The sequence below is a fragment of the Osmia bicornis genome, chromosome 11 (assembly GCF_907164935.1).
Source record: "Osmia bicornis bicornis chromosome 11, iOsmBic2.1, whole genome shotgun sequence".
NCBI lineage: Eukaryota > Metazoa > Arthropoda > Insecta > Hymenoptera > Megachilidae > Osmia > Osmia bicornis.
The window spans coordinates 5,441,574-5,463,479 of record NC_060226.1 but is presented as its reverse complement, the minus strand read 5'-3'; the positions used below and the strand labels follow the sequence as shown (position 1 = coordinate 5,463,479).

Below are 21,906 nucleotides of genomic sequence, written 5' to 3'. Positions count from 1 at the left end.
AACCTCCTAGTTTTATACGAGCCTAAATAATAGATGTGACTGCTTCGACCAATCATACGTCAGGACTGGTAATACGTGTGAGCTGATGTAGAGCACCGACGAGATACAGTATCTCGTCGGTGCGTAGAGTCCGACCAATGAACTTCGAATTCCGCGTCGGTAAAACAGTCAACGCTTCATCGAAAATTAGACCGAACAGAAACTGATTTAAGCGCCACCTCAATTATCGCGTAGCGAATTTCCATCAAATGAAAAGCAGAAATTATGTGTTCTGTGGACAAGGGTGAGATCTGGCGCCTGACCAGAGTCATGGATAAAGAAATTTACAACCTTTCCAATGTACAATGTCTCTGCTTGAAATATCTTCGCCAGGGTTGATTTCTTTCTACCATTGCGTATCAAACAACTTCGTTCTTTCTAAATTCTATATTTTGTGATTTTCTTTTTATTTTATTTTTAACCGACTTTGAAATGAAGGAGGTAATTAGTCATTTGTAATTAGTCAAAAATCATACAAGTTCCTTTTTCAGGAACTATAAAATTACTATAGTTATACGTTCTATATGGTAATATTGCAATCCCGAAAATACTTTTCTGAATTTAAACTATTGTTTCCCAATTAAAAAATATATAAATCTTTTTATTGTAGCTCTCAGCTTGATATCGCTTTCTAAAAGTTATCTTTAGAAAACGATATCAATTACCAGGTCACACCACATGGAGGTGGCTACGTTAGTGACCCACCCTAAAATCATAAGAACGTGAAACCATTCAAAACATACAACATAAAATAAAAATTTAAACAATACAATCTTGAAATAGAAAATAAAATTAACATCCTAATATCAGAAACAATTGAGAAAATAATAATAATTTAACAATAAAATGCTGAAATAGAAAATATAATTAACATCATGATTTCAGTAACAGTTAACAAAATAACAATTGAACAACAAAATGCTGTAATAGAAAAGATGATTATTATATACATGAGGAGAATAATTTCCTGAAATAAAATAGTGACCTCCCTAAAATCACAAAACCCCTCAAAACAAACAACATAAAACTTTCAACAATAAAATGCTGAAATAGAAAATATAATAAAAATCATAATTTCAGTAACAATTAACAAAATAACAATTGAACAATAAAATGCTGTAATAGAAAAGATGATTATTATATACATGAGGAGAATAATTTCCTGAAATAAAATAGTGACCTCCCTAAAATCACAAAACCCCTCAAAACAAACAACATAAAATTTTCAACAATAAAATGCTGAAATAGAAAATATAATAAAAATCATCATTTCAGTAACAATTAACAAAATAACAATTGAACAACAAAATGCTGTAATAGAAAAGATGATTATTATATACATGAGGAGAATAATTTCCTGAAATAAAATAGTGACCTCCCTAAAATCACAAAACCCCTCAAAACAAACAACATAAAACTTTCAACAATAAAATGCTGAAATAGAAAATATAATAAAAATCATAATTTCAGTAACAATTAACAAAATAACAATTGAACAACAAAATGCTGTAATAGAAAAGATGATTATTATATACATGAGGAGAATAATTTCCTGAAATAAAATAGTGACCTCCCTAAAATCACAAAACCCCCCAAAACAAACAAAATAACAATTCAACAATGAAATGCTGAAATAGAAAATATAATTAACATCATAATTTCCATTACAATTGAAATGAAAAATGCAGAGAACAGAAAACATAATTACCATTACAATCTCAGAGATATTTAATAAAATGAGAACTCACCCAGGCTATGTTTTAAATAAACTGAACCTATTTAAAATGAGAACATGAAATATAATAGATGGGCAAATCAATAAGAAAAGAATAATTTATTTCAATAAAGTAATAAAGAAAAAGGAAATAGGGGAAATAAAACGCAAGTTGGCCAATCAACGAGCTGGCTGTTGAACTCGTAAAATTTCGAATTTAATATGTTCTCGACGATATGTGCAAAAGAATCATACAAAAAAAAACTAAAAAATGAAAAAACAAATTAGCGAGCATAGTGACAGAATGACTGTCCATCCGAAGATGGAGTGCCATTAGTAGTTCCCCTCTTCTGGGCAAATTTTGCCGGGGCTCTTCAGCATATAGCCTCTTCTTTCTTCGGCAATAGCCTCACAAAAATCACTCGCGAAAATTTTACGTTTGCTCAGACATTTGTAAAAACGTAACACGTAAACGAGCAACAATCCCTTGAATCGCTACTCGCATACCTGCACAATTTTTGCAAATGTCCAAGCACAAAACACTTTTTAATTTCACTTCACTTCACTTCACTGCACTTTCACTTTAATACTTCATTTTTGTAATCGGGTCTAGTACCACGACTACGACTTAAAAACTAATAAGGCTTGGCCTTGAAAAAATCAAGAGAGAATGCTAAATTAATTAAATTGCATTTTCATCTTTTCTCTTGATTTTTGGTTTCCCAACCCCAGATACAAGCTTCTCACGTATTAGAGGAGAATACGAAGAGAAACATGAAAGCTTGCTCTGGCCCTGCCTACTTATAAACTAAACTCAATCACACCAGAAGTAAACTACCTGCCTGCCTATCGCTATATTTAAAAAAGGGCAAAAATCATTCTCACAAAAATTCACTCCACGGTTCTCATACAACCACCCGGGTGCAAAAATGCCTACACCTAGGGAGAACGTCCCGGGACGCCTCCGACACCCGAGTTCAATTCAACATTCACACTCTACTAAATTCATACCTTTTTGCTGAAATCGACTGACAAATAATAGTGAACATTATGCTAAAGTAATACATTTCATTTTCGTATTCTATTGAATTATCTAATGTAAAAATTTTTCAATTTATTCTTGATAAGTATTTTGTAATGTTATAGTAGGTTAAGATTGTTAATAAACGATACAAATCCCACATCCTAACCACACACACACATGCGGAACTTGTATCGTGGTTCACTATTGGTTCACTACTTTTGTCAGTCGCCAAAATGTATTACACTTAAAACTAAACCTTGTCCACCGCCCTCCACCCACGCGAGTACATCTAAGTACCCGAATGAGCTTTGGGCATAAAAATGAACAAGGCCAAAGGTATTTTCACCTACCAGTTTTCTTCATGTGTGCTGAAATGCCTAAGCTAAAACGTATGATTAGCAAAAACTAAAGATGATATTTTCACTTTATTAAAAGTAAGAATATCGGCGAAATTTCACGGCTCCGATTTAGTATATGGGCTGGCCCCACCAGGGGGGTGGAGTTTATAGTCGGATAGCTTGGAGGATGACCGCGGTAAAAGGATATGCGTAACGCGGTGTGAGGTCAGTCGAAGACGAGAGCGAATGGAGAAGATAGCGATGAAATAAACGTTTTTACAAGACTATTTTAATAAAAGTGACTCGACTTTGCAAATATAAAGCTTGAAGAGCAAATACAGAAAAGCAAAATTGAGCAACTATGACATAAAACATGGTGCACTGCTAATATCAGCTGGCAACGGAGGTTCTTAGGCCCCCTGAACTTGCGCTCGACGCTACATACCACCCACCCCGCCTGGACGTCGTAACGCCAGGACAGGATGCACCCCTTCGCTAAGAGCGCTACCCGCCCGTCCAACACGTTGCATCCAACGGTGTCAGATTGACGGACGCCCATAGTATAGACAAAAGGACTACAGTTTAAAATATGGTAACATATTTTCATATGTTCCGTATTCTAAAGCTGCGCCTGCAAAGGCCTAGTAATGCATGGGTTTGTCTCCCATGAGATGGTGTTTCACGGTCTTATGCCGCGGAATCCTTGTAACTAATTTTATTAAATAAATAAAATATTGGATTGAGTTTAAAAACCAAAAGGATTCCCACCGAATACTAGTCAGTGCATTGTCATATTTACTCTCGCGTTGGAAATTTTTCGCAACACTAATTAAAATAGAAAATCCTGATCCAAAAACATGACTAGTACATAAACATCGAACGGGCTAATTTTTCACTATACCGGGGTATGCGGGTGGATAAATGATTATGTGATAGAGTTCGTGAGGCTGAAGTGTGAATGATGAATGTTTAGAGTCGAGAATCGTGAACGTGACTGAATGAAGTTGAAGTATGAACGAAGAGCTTTCTACAATGCTTGAAGAGCAAATACTGAAAAGCAAAATAGAGCAAGTATGACGCTAACATGGTGCACTTCTAATATAGGGCTGGCAAGGGAGGTTCTTAGGCCCCCTGAACTTGCGTTCGACGCTACCACCACCCACCCCGCCTAGGATAGGATGCACCCCTTCGCTAAGAGCGCTACCCGCCCGTCCAACACGTTGCATCCAACGTGTCAGATTGACGGACGCCCATAGTATAGACAAAAGGCTGCAGTTTACAATATGTAACATATGGTCGTGCGCCACATTCTAAAGCTGCGCCTGAAAAGGCCTAGTAATGCATGGTTTTATCTCCCATGAGATGGTTTCACGGTCTTATGCCGCGGAATCCTTGTAACTAATTTCAATAACTAAATAAAACATTGACTTTCAAAACCAAAAGGATTCCCACCCTATACTCGTAAGTGCAACGTCACATTTACTCTCGCGTTATTTTTCGCAACACTAATTAAAATAGAAAATACTGAGCTAGCAACATGACTAAAGGGGAGCTTTAAATTATGCTTGAAGAGCAAATATTGGAAAGCAAAATTAAGCAAATATGACTCCACATGCGTCCACTGCTAATATCAGCTGGCAACGAAGGTTCTTAGGCCCCCTAGTTCATACGCCAGACGCTACATACCACCCATCCCGCCTGTTTAAGGCACCTGGCCGCAATGGCACCTGGCCATTAAGGCAGGATGCACCCCTTCGCTAATAGCGCTACCCACCCATCGAACACGTTGCATCCAACGTGTTCGAGTGGTGGACGCTAATAGTATAGGCAAAAGGACTTTAAGACAGCTTAGCGTATGGAGTGCGACATACTTAAATGTCCCGTACTCTATGGCTGTGCCTGCAAAGGCCTAGTAATGCATGGTTTTATCTCCCATGAGGTGGTGTTCACGGTCTTATGCCGCGGAATCCTTGTAACTAATTTTATCACATAAAAACCAAAAGGATTCCCACCGAATACTAGTCAGTGTATAGTCATATTTACTTTCGCGTTGGAAATTTTTCGCAACACTAATTAAAATAGAAAATCCTAATCTAGAAACATGTCTGGAACATTAATATCTAACGGGGTAATATTTCACTACACAAAGGTATGCAGGTGGATAAATGGTTATGAGACAGAGTTCGTGAGGTCGAGAACCGTGAACGTGACAGAATGAATTTCAAGTTCGAAAAGGGAACTTTATACAATGCTTGAAGAGCAAATACTGAAAAGCAAAATTGAGCAACTATGACACTAACATGGTGCACTGCTAATATCAGCTGGCAACGGAGGTTCTTAGGCCCCCTGAACTTGCGCTCGACGCTACATACCACCCACCCCGCCTGGACGTCGTAACGCCAGGACAGGATGCACCCCTTCGCTAAGAGCGCTACCCGCCCGTCCAACACGTTGCATCCAACGGTGTCAGATTGACGGACGCCCATAGTATAGACAAAAGGACTACAGTTTAGAATATGGTAACATACTTGCATATGTTCCGTATTCTAAATCTGCGCCTGCAAAGGCCTAGTAATGCATGGGTTTATCTCCCATGAGATGGTGTTTCACGGTCTTATGCCGCGGAATCCTTGTAACTAATTTGATTAAATAAATAAAATATTCGATTGAGTTTAAAAACCAAAAGGATTCCCACCGAGTACTAGTCAGTGCATTGTCATATTTACTCTCGCGTTTGAAATTTTTCGCAACACTAATTAAAATAGAAAATCTAACGGGCTAATATTTCACTATACTGGGGTATGCGGGTGAATAAATGATTATGTGATTGAGTTCGTGGGGCTGAAGTGTGAATGATGAGTGTTTTGAGTTGAGAACCATGAACGTGACAGAATGAATTTCAAGTACGAAAGAAGAGCTAATACTCAAATGCAAAATAGAGCAACTATGACGCAAAAACGGTGCACTTCTAATATCAGCTGGCAACGGAGGTTCTTAGGCCCCCTGAACTTGCGCTCGACGCTACATACCACCCACCCCGCCTAGAACAGGGTGCACCCCTTCGCTAAGAGCGCTACCCGCCCGTCCAACACGTTGCATCCAACGGTGTCAGATTGACGGACGCCCATAGTATAGACAAAAGGCAGCAGTTTATCAAATGGAAGATTTGGTACTCCGCCACATTCTAAATCTGCGCCTGCAAAGGCCTAGTAATGCATGGTTTTATCTCCCATGAGATGGTGTTCACGGTCTTATGCCGCGGAATCCTTGTAATTTGATTAATTAAATAAAACATTGAGTTTAAAAAGCAAAAGGATTCCCACCGAATACTAGTAAGTGCATCGTCATAGTTACTCTCGCGCTGGAAATTTTTCGCAACACTAATTAAAATAGAAAATCCTGATCTAGCAACATGACTAAAGGGGAGCTTTAAGTTATGCTTGAAGAGCAAATATTGAAAAGCAAAATTGATCAAATATGACTCAAACATGCGTCCACTGCTAATATCAGCTGGCAACGGAGGTTCTTAGGCCCCCTGAACTTGCGCTCGACGCTACATACCACCCACCCCGCCTGGACGTCGTAACGCCAGGACAGGATGCACCCCTTCGCTAAGAGCGCTACCCGCCCGTCCAACACGTTGCATCCAACGGTGTCAGATTGACGGACGCCCATAGTATAGACAAAAGGACTACAGTTTAGAATATGGTAACATACTTGCATATGTTCCATATTCTAAAGCTGCGCCTGCAAAGGCCTAGTAATGCATGGGTTTATCTCCCATGAGATGGTGTTTCACGGTCTTATGCCGCGGAATCCTTGTAACTAATTTGATTAAATAAATAATACATTGGATTGAGTTTAAAAACCAAAAGGATTCCCACCGAATACTAGTCAGTGTATAGTCATATTTACTCTCGCGTTGGAAATTTTTCGCAACACTAATTAAAATAGAAACTCCTGATCTAGAGACATGACTGGTACATTAATATCTAACGGGGATATATATCACTACACAAAGATATGCAGGTGGATAAATGATTATGTGATAGAGTTCATGAGGCTGAAATGCGAATGATGAGTATTTAGGGTCGAGAATCGTAAACGTGACAAAATGAATATCAAGTACGAAAGGGGAGCTTTAAACTATGCTTGAAGAGCAAATACTAAAAAGCAAAATTGGGCAACTATGACGTAAAACATGGTGCACTGCTAATATCAGCTGGCAACGAAGGTTCTTAGGCCCCCTAGTTCATACGCCAGACGCTACATACCACCCACCCCGCCTGGACGTCGTAACGCCAGGACAGGATGCACCCCTTCGCTAAGAGCGCTACCCGCCCGTCCAACACGTTGCATCCAACGGTGTCAGATTGACGGACGCCCATAGTATAGACAAAAGGACTACAGTTTAGAATATGGTAACATATTTTCATATGTTCCGTATTCTAAAGCTGCGCCTGCAAAGGCCTAGTAATGCATGGGTTTATCTCCCATGAGATGGTGTTTCACGGTCTTATGCCGCGGAATCCTTGTAACTAATTTTATTAAATAAATAATACATTGGATTGAATTTAAAAACCAAAAGGATTCCCACCGAATACTAGTCAGTGCATTGTCATAGTTACCCTCGCGCTGTAAATTTTTCGCAACACTAATAAATCTGAAAATCCCACCCCCCTTGTGGGGGCCAGCCCATATACTAACCTGATGCCAATTTCACGAATAAAATCGGAAAAATGTTTTAATTTCAAGAGCGATTTCCTTATCAAAGTAAGTAGTTGGAGTAATTAAAAGTATTCATGCTTATTACTTTGATATTGAAATCTGCTCATCGCGAAAGAAATTCTTGTACATATAAAAAAGAAAGTGTATGGTGAAATCGGAGGGTCATCCGACTTCTCTACATTTTTAAACTCGAAATCTATATGTATATGTAAATATGTACAAGAAAACCCTATCCTGAGCTAAGGCATAAAATACACAAAAAAACAATTTGCACGATTATCATTGTATAAAATGATACAGTGATATTCGTGGGTCACTATGCTCGCTCAAAAAATAAAAATTACAACCAATTCCCGTGTCGCTACGGACCATTCGTCCTACGACATGATGGGAACCGGAGGAACTTTAAAGCATGCGACTCACCGATCGTTGACTTGCACCACTGCACTCGCCACGATCCATAGCTCGTCTGTTGGCTCGTCAAAGAAACGGTACCCCCACTGGCAAAGCATTCATCTGAAAGCATATAAATCACGATTCTTGAACGATATATGTTTTCTCTCAATTTGTTGCAGTTAGTATGCTAATACATAGGATAATTCAAAAATATGCATGCAAAACTATATGGGAATAACTACACCATAATACATGGTAAAACACATGCAAATACATCCCAAAACATATGAAAATCAAAACCATAGAACACCATAAAATAGTTGCAAAATTATAGTAAAACAGATAGGGTACCACTTCATAAAACCTACTAATAAATCCGTATAAATATGCCAAAACACATAGGGTACTACTCCATAAAACCCACTAATAAATCCGTATAAATATGCCAAAACACATAGGGTACCACTCCATAAAACCCACTAATAAATCCGTAAATATTTGCCAAAGCACATAGGAAACCACACCATAAAACACAATAAAGCACATGCAGGTACATGGGGTACCACACCACACAGCACACTAATGCACTTGTATAAAAATGTCAAAACACATGGGTGACCACACCATAAAACGCACTAATATATCCGTGTAAATATTCCAAAATACATGGGAAACACTATAGGAAACACCATAGGCACACACAATAACACTTGTGGTAACACACTGATAAATCCATGCACGAATATCCATGGTGTCAACCCGTACCGGTATATGTTTGACAGCTCGATCCGTATCCTTCGACGGTCGCGATAAGACTGACTAGATTTGACCTCTCTCCAGGTCGCGCTTGTACCGGCGCGCGGCGCGCGCAATCAAGTATGACGTTCCGCTTCACCGGTTCCGCAGATTTAACTATTCCTATCTGATATTTGTTAATATTTGTTTAATTATTATTTTATATTTTACAATTGTTTATAAATCAAATTATTGTTATATCTATTTAAATTGTTTATTTCTTTACATTTCCGCGTGGGTATATTGCAAAATTTTGTTTAATTATTCTATTAAAAATTATTTAATTATTATTTTTAATTTTACAATTGTTTATTAATCAAACGAACGAACTGCGCCCTACAGAATGAACGAGAAACTAAATTTCTGGTCTGTTTTACCTTGTTGACGTCTTTCGCAAGTGAACAATCAACGAAATCGTAGTTTTCAAATTACTTCTACCTGGAGACTTGTACATCATCCCTTGGGTGCTCGTTTTATTCTATCCGACCCAAAGAATATCAGTCTGGTCCCTATTTGGACATACGATTCACAGAAATGTTTATATTACGAATAAATCAATGCAGGTGAGTCCGATCCGCCATTTTCTTGACCATTGATAGACGGCAATTTCAATATTTTATAAGTTTTTGACGATTTGGATAATATAAGGACCAGACAAATATTCTTTAATACCTCCTGAACACGTCCCTCAAATTTTTTTACATTCTGTTTAGAAATGAGGACGTAATTTGAAAACGCGCGTCTAGGGATTTCTCTAGGGACTGTCGGTAAAATTTTCGACGCTCGCATATCGACTGTGAATCTACAGCGATAAGCATATTTAAGTATAGTGCACCGATAACAAGATGTCCCTTGAGAAGGGCAGATTTGCGGCCTTCTCATGGGACATCTTGTCATCGGTGCACAGTACTTTCCTAAGCAAATAAATTTCTAACCAGCTTAGAAATAAGTTGCGACTGTGAATACCGCCCAAGGTATTCGTTCAGTTGATCAGAACAAAGGTGGCGTTGATGGAAAGCAAAGTACATACTACAGGAACTCTGAATTGATGAGGAAACGGGCATAAAAGAAAGAATACATCTAACCACACCTGACTTCTTGTTTCTTCCTTCCCCAGATGAGTGGAAGGAGAAGATAGAAGAAGTTTATGTTGCAAATGAGTGTTTAACAGATGATGTTTAATAAGTACATATTAAGCCGGGATAAAGTACAGTATCTGCCAACATTTCTTATCAATGTATTTACGTAATTTTACACATCAATTTAAATCACTCGAAGAAAAAAAACAAGAATCAGTATATTTTATTATAAGCAGTTTCTCTTCCTACATTTGTATCCTTTCTGAATCACAACACAATTCAGTATACTCGTCATGTTGAAGTTGTGTAAAAAAACTTTATAAATTTATTGTAAATATTCAAACGTATCTTATCTGGGTTAAAATATGAATATGTATGTATTTTTATTTTCTACCACCAATTATTGATATGCAGAACTCATACATTCCAACAGCTGGTGTTGGCTCGAGAGAAATGAGAACGTAAATGAATCCGTATAAAACTCGTTTGGTCTCATTTCAAAGTTATTTTAAACTGAACAACATCGATACTTAATTATCGAACAGTCTAATTTAACATAGTACTTACATTACAATTCGAAATATGATTTCACTGAACAAAAAGGAAAATCAACGATCGCATGTGCTGATGCCGGCTCTTATTAGTGCCTGTGCAATTCCAATTTCAATGCTATTTTGGTTTGTAAACGTGATTTACTCAACCTTTTATTTGGATTCTGAAAACCACTTTGAAGGTACATCGAAAAATAATTGATAATTTATTTTCTTTCATCTCTTTGTTACTGTTTTGTTTCGATTGTTTTGAAGAACATAACCTTTGTTTTAGAACACCTGGTTGTGTCACCATGGAGATGGTTAACCGCTGTTGTAATTCCAATTTTTATGGCTCTTTGGGGATTGAAAAGAAAAAGCGTGGATGTCAGCGGCGCTGTTCTTGGTAATGCAATTCTTCTTCAATTTTTCAACGTAAGAAAATTACGGATGCCATGCGATTTAAATATTAAATACATTATGTACATTATTGTAAATAAAAGAAAGTATCTTATACATCAATTGAAAATTGTTAGTTATTTTAAATTTATTGGTGTACTATATATTTCACTATAGATTTTAGTTGAATGATTCTGATGTGCATTTTAAAATAATTGTTGCATATTATATTGCAGGATTATTTATGGGTTTCATTTTAACACTTACAAGTTTTTGTCATCTGGCTTGTCTCTTTGCATTCTTTGTTACCTCCTCTAAAGCCACAAAGTTTCGAGCTCATCAGAAAAGGAAACTTGAAGCAGATTTTAAGCATGGTGGCCAAAGAAACTGGATTCAGGTTTTATGCAATGGTGGTATGGCAACACAGTTAGCACTTTTATACTTGTTGGATGTAGGATGTGTAGAACAACCAATTCATTTTGATAAACACTACAGAAGTTCCTGGCTATCAATAGGGATTTTAGGTACATTTTTTTCTCTATTTAATTACTGCATACAAAAGGATTTCAAAATTTGTATTACTTAATTACCATTTAGGAGCGTTCGCGTGTTGCAATGGAGATACCTGGGCATCAGAAATAGGCTCAGTTGTTGGTAGTAAAGATCCTTTTCTGATTACTTCATTTAAACGTGTTCCAAAAGGTGAGAATACTAAAATGCAAATGAGTATTAAATGAAATACACTGTATCTAACTGTTTTGATCAAGTAAAGCTCAGTATTTGTAAGATTTTGCATTAGGATACTGTAGATTAATTCATACATGTTCATAGGAACGAATGGTGGTGTTTCATGGGTAGGTCTAGCTGTTTCTGCACTTGGTGGTATGACCGTAGGTTTGTTTGATTATTTAATCATACTGCTCACTGTAGATACAGCCGTGCTTCAGTTAGCAGCACCACAATGGCCTATTATTATTGTTGGAGGAATCGGAGGTTTGTTCGGTAGTGTAACAGATTCTCTATTGGGGGCCACTTTACAATATTCTGGTAAGATGTTTTATCATTTACTATACATTTTCTTTGTATTTCGCAGCGATTTATTATTCGATTTGCTTATTATAGGTGTGAATGAAAAAGGAGTGATAGTAGAACATCCGGGAAAGGGTGTGAAACACGTATGTGGCAGACAAATTTTGGACAATCATAGTGTGAATCTTTTATCAAGTGTTCTCACTGCCCTGATATTACCAGAAATAGCAAAATTAAATTGGCCTTAAAAAATACGTATGTATAATTAAATATCCCAATATTTAATTCAATATTTAAATAAAGATACATATAATTAACTGTAATTAATTTAGCAATACAGGCATATATTTATTTAAATATTTAATTAAATATATATATTTTTGTCCTCGAACGTGTTTTTTGTAATAAAACGTATAGTGATATAAACACTCGTTTCATATACCCGGTTGTCATATTTAAACTGATCGTAAATTGACATTAGTTTACAATTATTTATATGTTACTCTTTATTGTAACTAGATGATATATATTAAGTTTAACAAAAAAATATATTAATTGGGTTTTTAACCGTCCATATAGTACTATGTATTTCCCGAAACTGAAATGTTTTTAGTAAAAATAATGTAAAGATTATATGTAATAAAAATATAATCCCCATCGCGGGGACTGTAAAATATGTTAACCTCGTCAGTTTTTTTAATGAAATCCTTTTCACTTTTATTATGGGAGTTTTGATATATTTTCTTGCATAATTCAGTGAAGAAGGTAAATCGAGGCGAAATTATTTAATTTCATTATTAACATACAAACTTAATTAAAACATAATTAACACACACATACGGTACATTTAATTAAATATTTCTTTGTCTTAAATCACCATAATTTTCAATGTTTTAACTGTCTTTAATATTATAAAATTCACCAAAGCACGGTAATCAGTGTTAAATAAGTTAAAAAATTTAACTAAATTCTTCTTAAACTACCCCATCCCTCACTATCACTCCTCCCGTATAAGTTATTAAGTGTATACAAAAGTAATGAGGGATCAAAAGTCTAAGAATTTTTTTTCTTAATAATTAAACTTACAGTAGTAGTCCAATTAACCAACCTTGAAAAAACAAAATGATTAGAAAATAATTCCTAAGGGAACTAATAACATCAAGTTAAACTTGTTAATCATTACATACTCTTGCATACACCCAATACAATTTATCACCCTTTACGCCACTCATCCCATTAAAAAAGCATCGTTCATCATCCTCAACAACGCGGACTCCTAGCTAATAGAGGATCTGTGATCTTTAACCATCTGTCACCTATTCGTTCTTTCGAAAAAGAAAGCACCCTTTGATCCTGTCCCCTCGAAATCCTCCCTCTTATCAGTGTCACCAGGAATTCGTCCCAGCTTGATCATCCCTCCTCATGACACTTCCGACCTTCGAGTAATCCCTTCGTCAGCCACTTCTGAAGGCTGTCCCTTTCATCGAAGGCTTATCAACACCGCGTTTGTTCGTAATGCTCAGTGTCGTTCGACTCGATCAGTAATCTGGCACGATTGTTGAGATTATTGGTCACGGGACAATGATCGACCAGTTGTACATCCACGGGTTTCTCGTCCAGCATTTCCGGCGACGGCTGACGACAGTCATACCTTCTCCTCTCCCGCCATCGGACCTGCGGTCGAGCGGATAAACTGAAACAGTCAAGGTCCCACAATGGACTTGACTCGGGCACGTTGTCATTGGCACGACACGGACAACTTGTTAGCCGTTTGTTAATACATGGTAGAGCAGGTGCTGTACAATTAGGAAAGGTGGCTGACGTGTTAGTACTTTAGGACTTTACTCGCAGTCCGCATCGCACCATTGACCAGTCGTGCGGTTATATGCTTATACTACTACATTCTAGAAACTTGTATAGCGTTCCATGGCTGCACTAGGTTAATTAGGTGACGGTGAAAGCGATTAACGAAACGAATATAACCAGTTCGAGCAGTACTAATATAGCGTATTAAGATGAGAGGTCGTATAGTAAAAGACTGGACTAATTGTTCTAATTAGGCAAAGTCGTGCATAACGATATAGTAAAAGTATAGTATAGAAATTAAAATAGTATCATAAAAGAAGTGGAAATAAACAGGTATCCACGAATGCAAATTACACCAGGCAGAAAGAACGAGACTATTCTGTGTCTTGGGAAATTGCCGTACCGAGACCGTGGTGGCTGTGCAAGAATTGGCTCGATTTCGCAGAAACGCTGTGCCCTCCCATTTCCTTTTGAACTGCGCTATTACCTGAACAGAAACAACGTTTATTAATCGATACGTCTGTTCGTTGGGTTTTAGATAAGTAATTACAGACACCATCAGCTTACCTCGCCGTTGCAAAAACAGAATAAAACGGCAACGCAGAGACCCTGTGGAATAGAAGCATAAATCAGCGACCTTAAAAAATGTAGAATTTAACAAAATGGAACTCGGGGAACAAGAATGAATTGGTTTCTCTTGTTGATAGTTTAACAATAAAGTTCTAGTTCGTTATGTAAATACATATTCTACTAGTTACCAAATCCCGAGTTAATAGCTAAAGTTTGAGGGAGAGAGATTAGAGTACATTAGTTGAATTCCATTTCTCATGAAAATTTCATCGAATCGTTTACCTGGAAAGAGGCCGTTATAGCGGAAAGAACCTCGTAAAATTGTTCCCAGGGATGATTTTTTGGTGGTCTAAAGGGGATGACGAGATAATGCAGACCCAATAGAGGTACAAGAAGTAGCGTTGCTCTAGCGAGAAAGATAAAGCGTTAGGTTGAAATATACCGTACCAATTTCTATTTCCCTGTTAGAGAATAATTTTATTAAAAGAATTAATTAGTGATATTAATCCTAATACTATAGTCACTGATAATATACAGGATATAATGATTAGTATATTAACACTATAGTAATATATACTAGGGATAATACTATAATAATTATTAATTTTAATACTACAGTTAATCATAATATTTTTGTCAAAAAAATTATTACAAGGGAAAGATTAATTAACACTAAAGTAATACTAAAAGATTACAATATTTAATTAATTACCGAAATGCTTGACGCATAGATCTTGAAGGCTGCGTACCGATCCTAGGACCAGCTCTAAGTTTCATCAACAAAACACGAACGATGTTGAAGAGGAAGAGCAGATTCAACAGGGTTGAAACGCACACGGGGTAAACTAGTACGCTCATGTAATTACCCTCGTTGATCCAACACCTGAAATTACAAATACATAAAATTAATATAAGAGAACAATAGCACCTTAAGATAAAATAAATAAAATTTCAATTTCAATGCATTTCTCAACCATAAATCTCAACTTTCCTATCAAATCTCCACTACTTTCTTAACTTCCCAATTTCTAAGCCACGTAAACCTCTCCGCTGAAAATCTCAGTTACCACAAAGTACATTAATATTCGCCGCGTTGTTACATCAACTTCGAGACTTCAACTTCCATTATCAATATCGGCCAGAAATTGAGAAGATGTCAAGAGCGTGAACGTGAGTGAGCATACCACGAGATTCATTAATCCGACCCAGTAGAATCTCTTTGTTCATTAGAGATTTCCAAGTAATTCACTCTAATTTAATTGTCTCAATTTTTAGCTTGAACCTTGTGCTATTTCTACGTTGTTTCAGGATGGTTCTACGAGCACCGTTCTATCTTATTAAGAATAGATAATTTTCCAATGGTACATTTCAAACTTTCAACTTGCCACCTTATATTATTAGTACAACCAGTAATACTATGATACCTATCACGTGTATTTATCGTATACTTACTGTTCAGTGTCGGTAGGATCATCGCTGGTGGCCCTCAACGTGGCATAAATCATAACGATCACAGCTGGTACCGGCCACCCAAGACCCATCAACCATTTCACTAATCTGTGCTCGCTGGTGAAAGCACTAACGAGTAGCGTATGCAGGTAAAAACCCTCGCACAGCATCCAGGAGTAATTAGTGAGTAGAAAGTAATGCAGTACTACGTGCAAAAGACGACACGTTATCTGAAAATCACCGAGTTTTCTAATACGAACACTCTGATTAGAAGAGAATTTGAATTTTACATAAAATGGTGTCATGGAAGTGAATAAAAGAAAAAAAGAAAAAAAAGTTGACCCTCATCGAAACGAATACTTTCTGGTGACTGAATTCAAATATGAGTTACCGGGTCAAGTGATGAGTAAAGATAGAAGCTACGCTTTTATACGTACCCCATTGTTTAACAGTAAATCTGTATTCGCTACGATGCATCTATACCATACAAGCCAAAGAGCGTTGTTTACAGCGAACGAAGCGAACAGGTTCATATGAAGAGTGGTCCTCGCACATCTTAGCGAGCTGCATCCAGAGAAAAGGGCAATGAAAATATAGGAAAAATTCTATAAAATTTCTGGAGTATCATCCATAAGATATGAGATTAATTTTTTATTACGGTCTTTTTGAATTCCATGACTCTTTTTAATTAAGAGATTCAACGATACGAATAACTATCTCGACGTATAAATCTTGAGAACGTGTATCAGCTTTCGTTCTAACATACCCTGTAAGATCCAATTTAATCCCCTTTATAATCAGTTGAAACTAGTTTTGATCACGAACGATTAACCAAGATTCTGCAGCGTAACAAGAAAAGATCGATCGGCTGATCCTTTTAGAGTTTCATTTAATTTCAAGTTTTGTTTATGTCTTTATTTCGCCCCTGCAACTATATAAATGCGCCCGACTTGGAGTATCTTCAGTTGGACCAGCATCGATTTCCACCCACATCGAGCAAGTTTTTTCAATGAAAAAAATCTAGAATCTGTCATCGACTTACCGGAAATACGTCAAAATACCTAACGAGAGCAGCAACGCGACCAACGATATCGCGTATCCGGCTTCGTAAATTCCATTTATTCCTTGCTGCCACTGGAATTAAAATTAATTCTGCTATTAATAGAAATACACGTTTTTAAACAAATGAGAAATAACAAACATATCCTTCATCATTTATCAACTTGCACCATTGTTTTTATCGAAATTTAAATAAAATGTAAAATGTTCAAAGTGCATAAATGATAAACATATATATAATTATGATAAAAATTGATGCCTTGAAACTTTTCAAATGACGAACGGTATGAATAATATTTTGTAAAGTAAGGAAAATTTGGAAGATAGGAGAATGAACGAACTAGGTGGAGAGAGAAAAAAAAGGGAGCAACAGAAATTCATAAAGCTGTAGCTGGTTTGATGGAGGAATATAGAGTTTAATACATCCGGTATAAGGGAGTAAACATGAAAAATATGCAAACTTGCAGTGACTTCGATAACATTTAAACTTTTATGTAAACTAAATTTGCATAAATACACCTTACATCCTTTTTTTTTACAATTTCAAACGCTGGTACCAGACTTTAAATAAAAAGCGTATGCATATGCAACTGAAGAGCATTTAATGACTATAATTTCTTCACCTTTTTTATCTTCCTTATTCAAATATTATTTCTAATCAATATTAATGACAAATGAGTCAGTTGTGACAATGCACTTACGGAATGCAAATGCACTTTTGTAATCATCCTTCGCGCTATTTCGTGATGCATTTTTGAAACATCATATCTACGAAAGCATTTGAGACATTCGGAGAAAATTAAATGCATCAACGAAGATTATTTCAGTACGTCTTTCAGCGTACGAATAAATTATATTACACGCATTCGTTTTACCATCAGCAATATTGCAAACGTCCAATCCATGCGTTATGCATCGATTCGATAATATTCAGTCATGTATCTTGTTGGATTTTCCAAACATCCTGAAATGCTCGAGATAAGAGGTCCTTGATTCGATCCAGGAATTCGTTTCAAGTGTACACACATTGCTCGATTTTACGACCTCGTCGACGTTCGTCGAGAAATCGAGCAGAAAATTAGGTCGAATTGGCACGAGTGCTTCTTGTTTTAGAGTTTTATCTACCTTTTCAACTGTACAATTATACCCTACAATTACTTTAGAATTTCAGAATTCTTCAATTGTTATTATAAATATTGTAAAATTTCTACCGTTGTAAATATTAAGCGTGTAAAGATAAAAAGCAGTGGATTTATTAAAAATAAATATCTTTTTTTTTAAATATCCTTTTTTATCCAAATTCTCCTTTATTATTATCTTCCTATCCCGGAAATATTGGAGGTCAGCAATCCGGAACTAATAAATACGGATTAAAGAAGCTATTTTATCCTTTACTCCCAAGAGCCCTCTCTTTCGTGTTTTTCACAAAAACATGCTTTCCAAGGAATTTTAATATTTCAGAAAGGAGAAAATATGAGTACAAGCAGCAACATACCACCAACTGTGATCATATCTTACAACACTTTATTTTCAATACTTTCTGTATTATCAAATTACTTGGAAAGATAAAGAAAATAGAAAGATCCATTCCGATACTTTTCATCTCATCTTCTCGGTTTATGCATTTCATCTTCTTTTTATTATCATACCTATGTATTTCTGTTAACCTAGCACGTTTTCATTCCATCCTTTACACTGTCATCCTGTTTGATCCCGGATCTTACTCATCCATTCAAATCACATTATTATCGTGAGAATAATCCTTCATCCCCTTGCTGCAATTCAACACGTGTTGCCGAAGAAACGATAGGATTTCATTTATGATCTTATCACGACAGTTGCGACTTTATCGAGCCGCTTTTGATTAAAAATTGTTGTCGCATTTGCCATTTTCGTCTTTTCTTTGGTCACGAATTATTTGAAAATCAGTGCATTATTATACCTTTCTTCGCCCTTTGAGAGTTATTATTTTTATATTTTCTAATTTTTATTGACCATACAGCATAGATATTAAATTATATTTTATTATTTTCGAAATGTTCGTATTCTTTAATTTTGTGCAATGCTATTTCTAGCTCTTACAAGGAAGGGTTTTTAGGTGTCCGCCTCCGATTGTTTTGATTTGTGGATATGTTTTAAAGGACCGAAAAATAAGGTGTACGTATTTTTTATTTTACCCGTTTTCATATTTAGGGGGTGAAACGACCCCCTAAAGTTTCAGCTACAATAGGCTATCTCGGAAACTATCATAGATAGAAGAAAACATTTGAAGGAAAAGTTTCACGGTTTTTTATGAACATATAACAGCTGGTCATAAATTTTGTAAAAAATAATTTGTTTATAACAAAAAATTTGTTTATAACACTATTTTAAAAGTAATCACAATTTACATAATAACAAAAAAGAACATAAATTTGTTTCTGAATCCATTGACGTATTATATGTTATGTTTGCCTCTTATATTTTTACATATTTGAATATCATATATGCATCGCGTAAATACGTCGGGTCGCGGTCATACCAGATATAACGTACTGTCAATATCTTTCTTGCAACGATTTTCTCTCGCAAACGACATATATGATCAGGTACATTTCATTTAATTCTTTCCCTTGTTTTTATTACACTACAATCTATATCAAATAACCAAGGAAGATCTGTTGGCCAAGCATAAGTCATATCATTAAATCGATATTAATGCCATGAAACAGTATCAGTGAATGCATAGAGAAGTGATACTTACCACACACTTAACAAACAGTAGACAATTAATCATATGTGTACATATAGTTCTTCAAATCATCATTCGTGCACTTCGCACTTCCTTGAGAAGTTCTGCGACTCATGTACTAATGTACTAATATAATGTTTATTAATATTGTAAGCTTTAAATAACTGTATTAATGCCTAGTATACATGGTAAACGCTAGATATCGTAATGGATATTAAACGTACATCTATATCTGACCCGGCGTATGTGCGCGATGTATATTTAATTTTAAAATATGCAAAAATGTAAAAGGCAAACATATCATATAATACGTCAATGGATTAAGAAACAAATTAATGTTCTTTTTTGTTATTATGTAAATTGTGATTACTTTTAAAATAATGTTATAAACTTTTTGTTCTAAACAAATTATTTTTTACAAAATTTATGACCAGCTGTTATATGTTCATAAAAAACCATGAAACTTTTCCTTGGAAGTTTTCTTCTATCTATGATAGTTTCCGCGATAGCCGATTGTAGCCGAAACATTAGGGGGTCGTTTCACCCCCTAAATATGAAAACGGGCAAAAATAACAAAATACGTACACCTTATTTTTCCGGTCCTTTAAAACATATCCACAAATCAAAACAATCGGAAGCGGACACCTAAAAACCCTTCCTTGTTAGAATAATATTTACTGTAGTTGAAAGCAATCGCGTGTAAAGTTTTCTTTCAATTAGAAGTGAAATATCGAATAGTTACGTCAATCACTTACACTGAGGTCCTTCAAATTGACACAGGTTGTGTAATTGCTCCAGACTTGACCCGATTCGGGATGTCGGAACCAGGTGCCATTAGTTTCACAATATTTATGTGCCATCACTGAAACAAGAAGAAATGAAACTAAATAGATAAACGAATAAAGAGTTTATCGAAATCGGTGAGAAAAATTGAAATCTAATCCCGTTACTTTTTCTTCTGCCCTTACGAAAGATAGTGCACTTTAAGGGCTCGCACTTTAACTCGACACCTTGCCATTCTCGAGTTTCGCGAAAAAACAGTCTGGTTCTACGCTTTTGAAGTGGAAGAACAAACGGAAGCAGACGACAGCAGTTTGTCCCTCTCATCAAAGAAAGTTGTAAGTCAAGAAGGAGGTGCTTACAGGAATAATATTTCACTTCCAAGAGAAATGAAATTAATGTTAGAAACGTTACGGTTAACTGTCTGTAACGAGAGAGTAATTTTGACTCCCATTAGTATAAATATTTGAATTCGTATCCAGCATTTGGAATGTGTACGTAGGTATGTAAATGCTGTCATTTGTCAATCAATCTTTGAAGTTAATATAAGATAAAATAAAAAATTGTAAATGAATTTTACGAGCAAACAGACACGTAATGAAACTAATAAAATAGTAAAATCGATTTCTTCGAAGAAATATCCGGTCCTCTGTTTTTCTAAGCAACCCTTGTGAAATGGGGAGGCAGAGAAGTATCGTAGATCGCGTTCAATTTTGCAATAAATGTCAGATCGAAAGGCTTGCGATAGACAAGTCGGGTTAACTCTTAAAATTGAAAACCTTTTCCCTGCGTGCTTAGATGAAGTTTTCCTCCATGAGATTACGTGATATATGAACTGTGCATACATTTCACCTTTCTTCCATTCTATTCTATTCTCCCTTTCGGCGCTTATCTGCACCACCATTTAACTTCTGTATCTTAACTCTTTGCTTTCGAATCTTTTTTAACCCTTTCACGCGAACGCGAATTATTTATAAAGGTTCTGATTTGCGCCGACGCATAGGGTGCGTCGTGGGTTAAATAGTGGTTTCTTACGGGTTAAGCTATTAATTGATGAAATTTCTAACGTGTCAAACTATTAATCGACGAAAACGAGTTGAATTTTTATTATTCCCAGAGTGAATGACGAATTCGAACAAATGCAATTGCTAAAGAAATTACATTGCAAAGGGTTGAGTATCTGCAAAGTGTTGGGGGTCGATCGTCGATTGCAAGAACGATAGGCATCCGATTCTCTTTCTCACAGAGATCGATCTCGGTTTCTCTCGTTACGTCGTAAAAACCGTAGCTCGTTCACGATGAGCTGCTACTCAACTTCTTCGATGCACTTTCATTACGCTTTACTGCAATTCCGTTCGATTGTCTTAGAGATGAAGCGAATGGCGTAATCGGGAAATGGAATAAAAATTTCCTTTAACATCCGGGTTAATCGTAAAGTAT

The 21,906-nt window shown here is 36.1% G+C and overlaps 2 protein-coding genes across 10 annotated transcripts in view; one reads left to right on the top strand and one right to left on the bottom strand.

Annotated features, from left to right (window-relative positions):
• Positions 1–10,115: 10,115 nt before the first annotated feature.
• On the top strand, positions 10,116–12,753 carry LOC114872402 (transmembrane protein 19). 3 transcript variants are annotated; one of them, XM_029179553.2, is made up of 7 exons: positions 10,116–10,366; positions 10,717–10,846; positions 10,939–11,049; positions 11,279–11,566; positions 11,640–11,744; positions 11,874–12,089; positions 12,165–12,753. In XM_029179553.2, the coding sequence occupies exons 2-7, from the start codon at positions 10,741–10,743 to the stop codon at positions 12,317–12,319; spliced, it is 981 nt and encodes a 326-aa protein (XP_029035386.1). In that variant the 5' UTR covers positions 10,116–10,366; positions 10,717–10,740; the 3' UTR covers positions 12,320–12,753. The 3 variants fall into 3 exon arrangements, with proteins under 3 accessions (XP_029035386.1, XP_029035385.1, XP_029035384.1); XM_029179552.2 differs by having other exon boundaries at positions 10,528–10,846; XM_029179551.2 differs by having other exon boundaries at positions 10,116–10,846.
• Positions 12,754–12,841: 88 nt separating this feature from the next.
• The window catches only part of LOC114872429 (calcitonin gene-related peptide type 1 receptor-like), a 65,467-nt gene continuing 56,402 nt past the window's right edge, over positions 12,842–21,906 (bottom strand). For 6 of the 7 annotated variants that reach the window (XM_029179599.2, XM_029179598.2, XM_029179602.2 and 3 more), the window contains 9 exons: positions 20,442–20,548; positions 16,939–17,030; positions 16,334–16,460; positions 15,900–16,126; positions 15,160–15,330; positions 14,730–14,853; positions 14,445–14,486; positions 14,281–14,364; positions 12,842–13,745 (listed from right to left, as the gene is read on the bottom strand). In XM_029179599.2, the coding sequence (XP_029035432.1) occupies positions 13,566–13,745; positions 14,281–14,364; positions 14,445–14,486; positions 14,730–14,853; positions 15,160–15,330; positions 15,900–16,126; positions 16,334–16,460; positions 16,939–17,030; positions 20,442–20,548 (1,154 nt within the window). In that variant the 3' untranslated portion in view covers positions 12,842–13,565. Of the gene's footprint in view, positions 13,765–14,280; positions 14,365–14,444; positions 14,487–14,729; positions 14,854–15,159; positions 15,331–15,899; positions 16,127–16,333; positions 16,461–16,938; positions 17,031–20,441; positions 20,549–21,906 lie in introns of all 7 variants that reach the window. The other variant, XM_029179603.2, reaches the window with a different exon arrangement.

What these genes read in the sequence shown, in the direction of transcription:
- LOC114872402 (XM_029179552.2), top strand. Translation starts at nt 10,696, where the DNA reads ATGATTTCACTGAACAAAAAGGAAAATCAACGATCGCATGTGCTGATG. An exon ending in ATTTAAACGTGTTCCAAAAG is followed by an intron (nt 11,745 to 11,873) that starts GTGAGAATACTA and finishes ACATGTTCATAG; the next exon opens with GAACGAATGGTGGTGTTTCA. An exon ending in GGCCACTTTACAATATTCTG is followed by an intron (nt 12,090 to 12,164) that starts GTAAGATGTTTT and finishes TGCTTATTATAG; the next exon opens with GTGTGAATGAAAAAGGAGTG.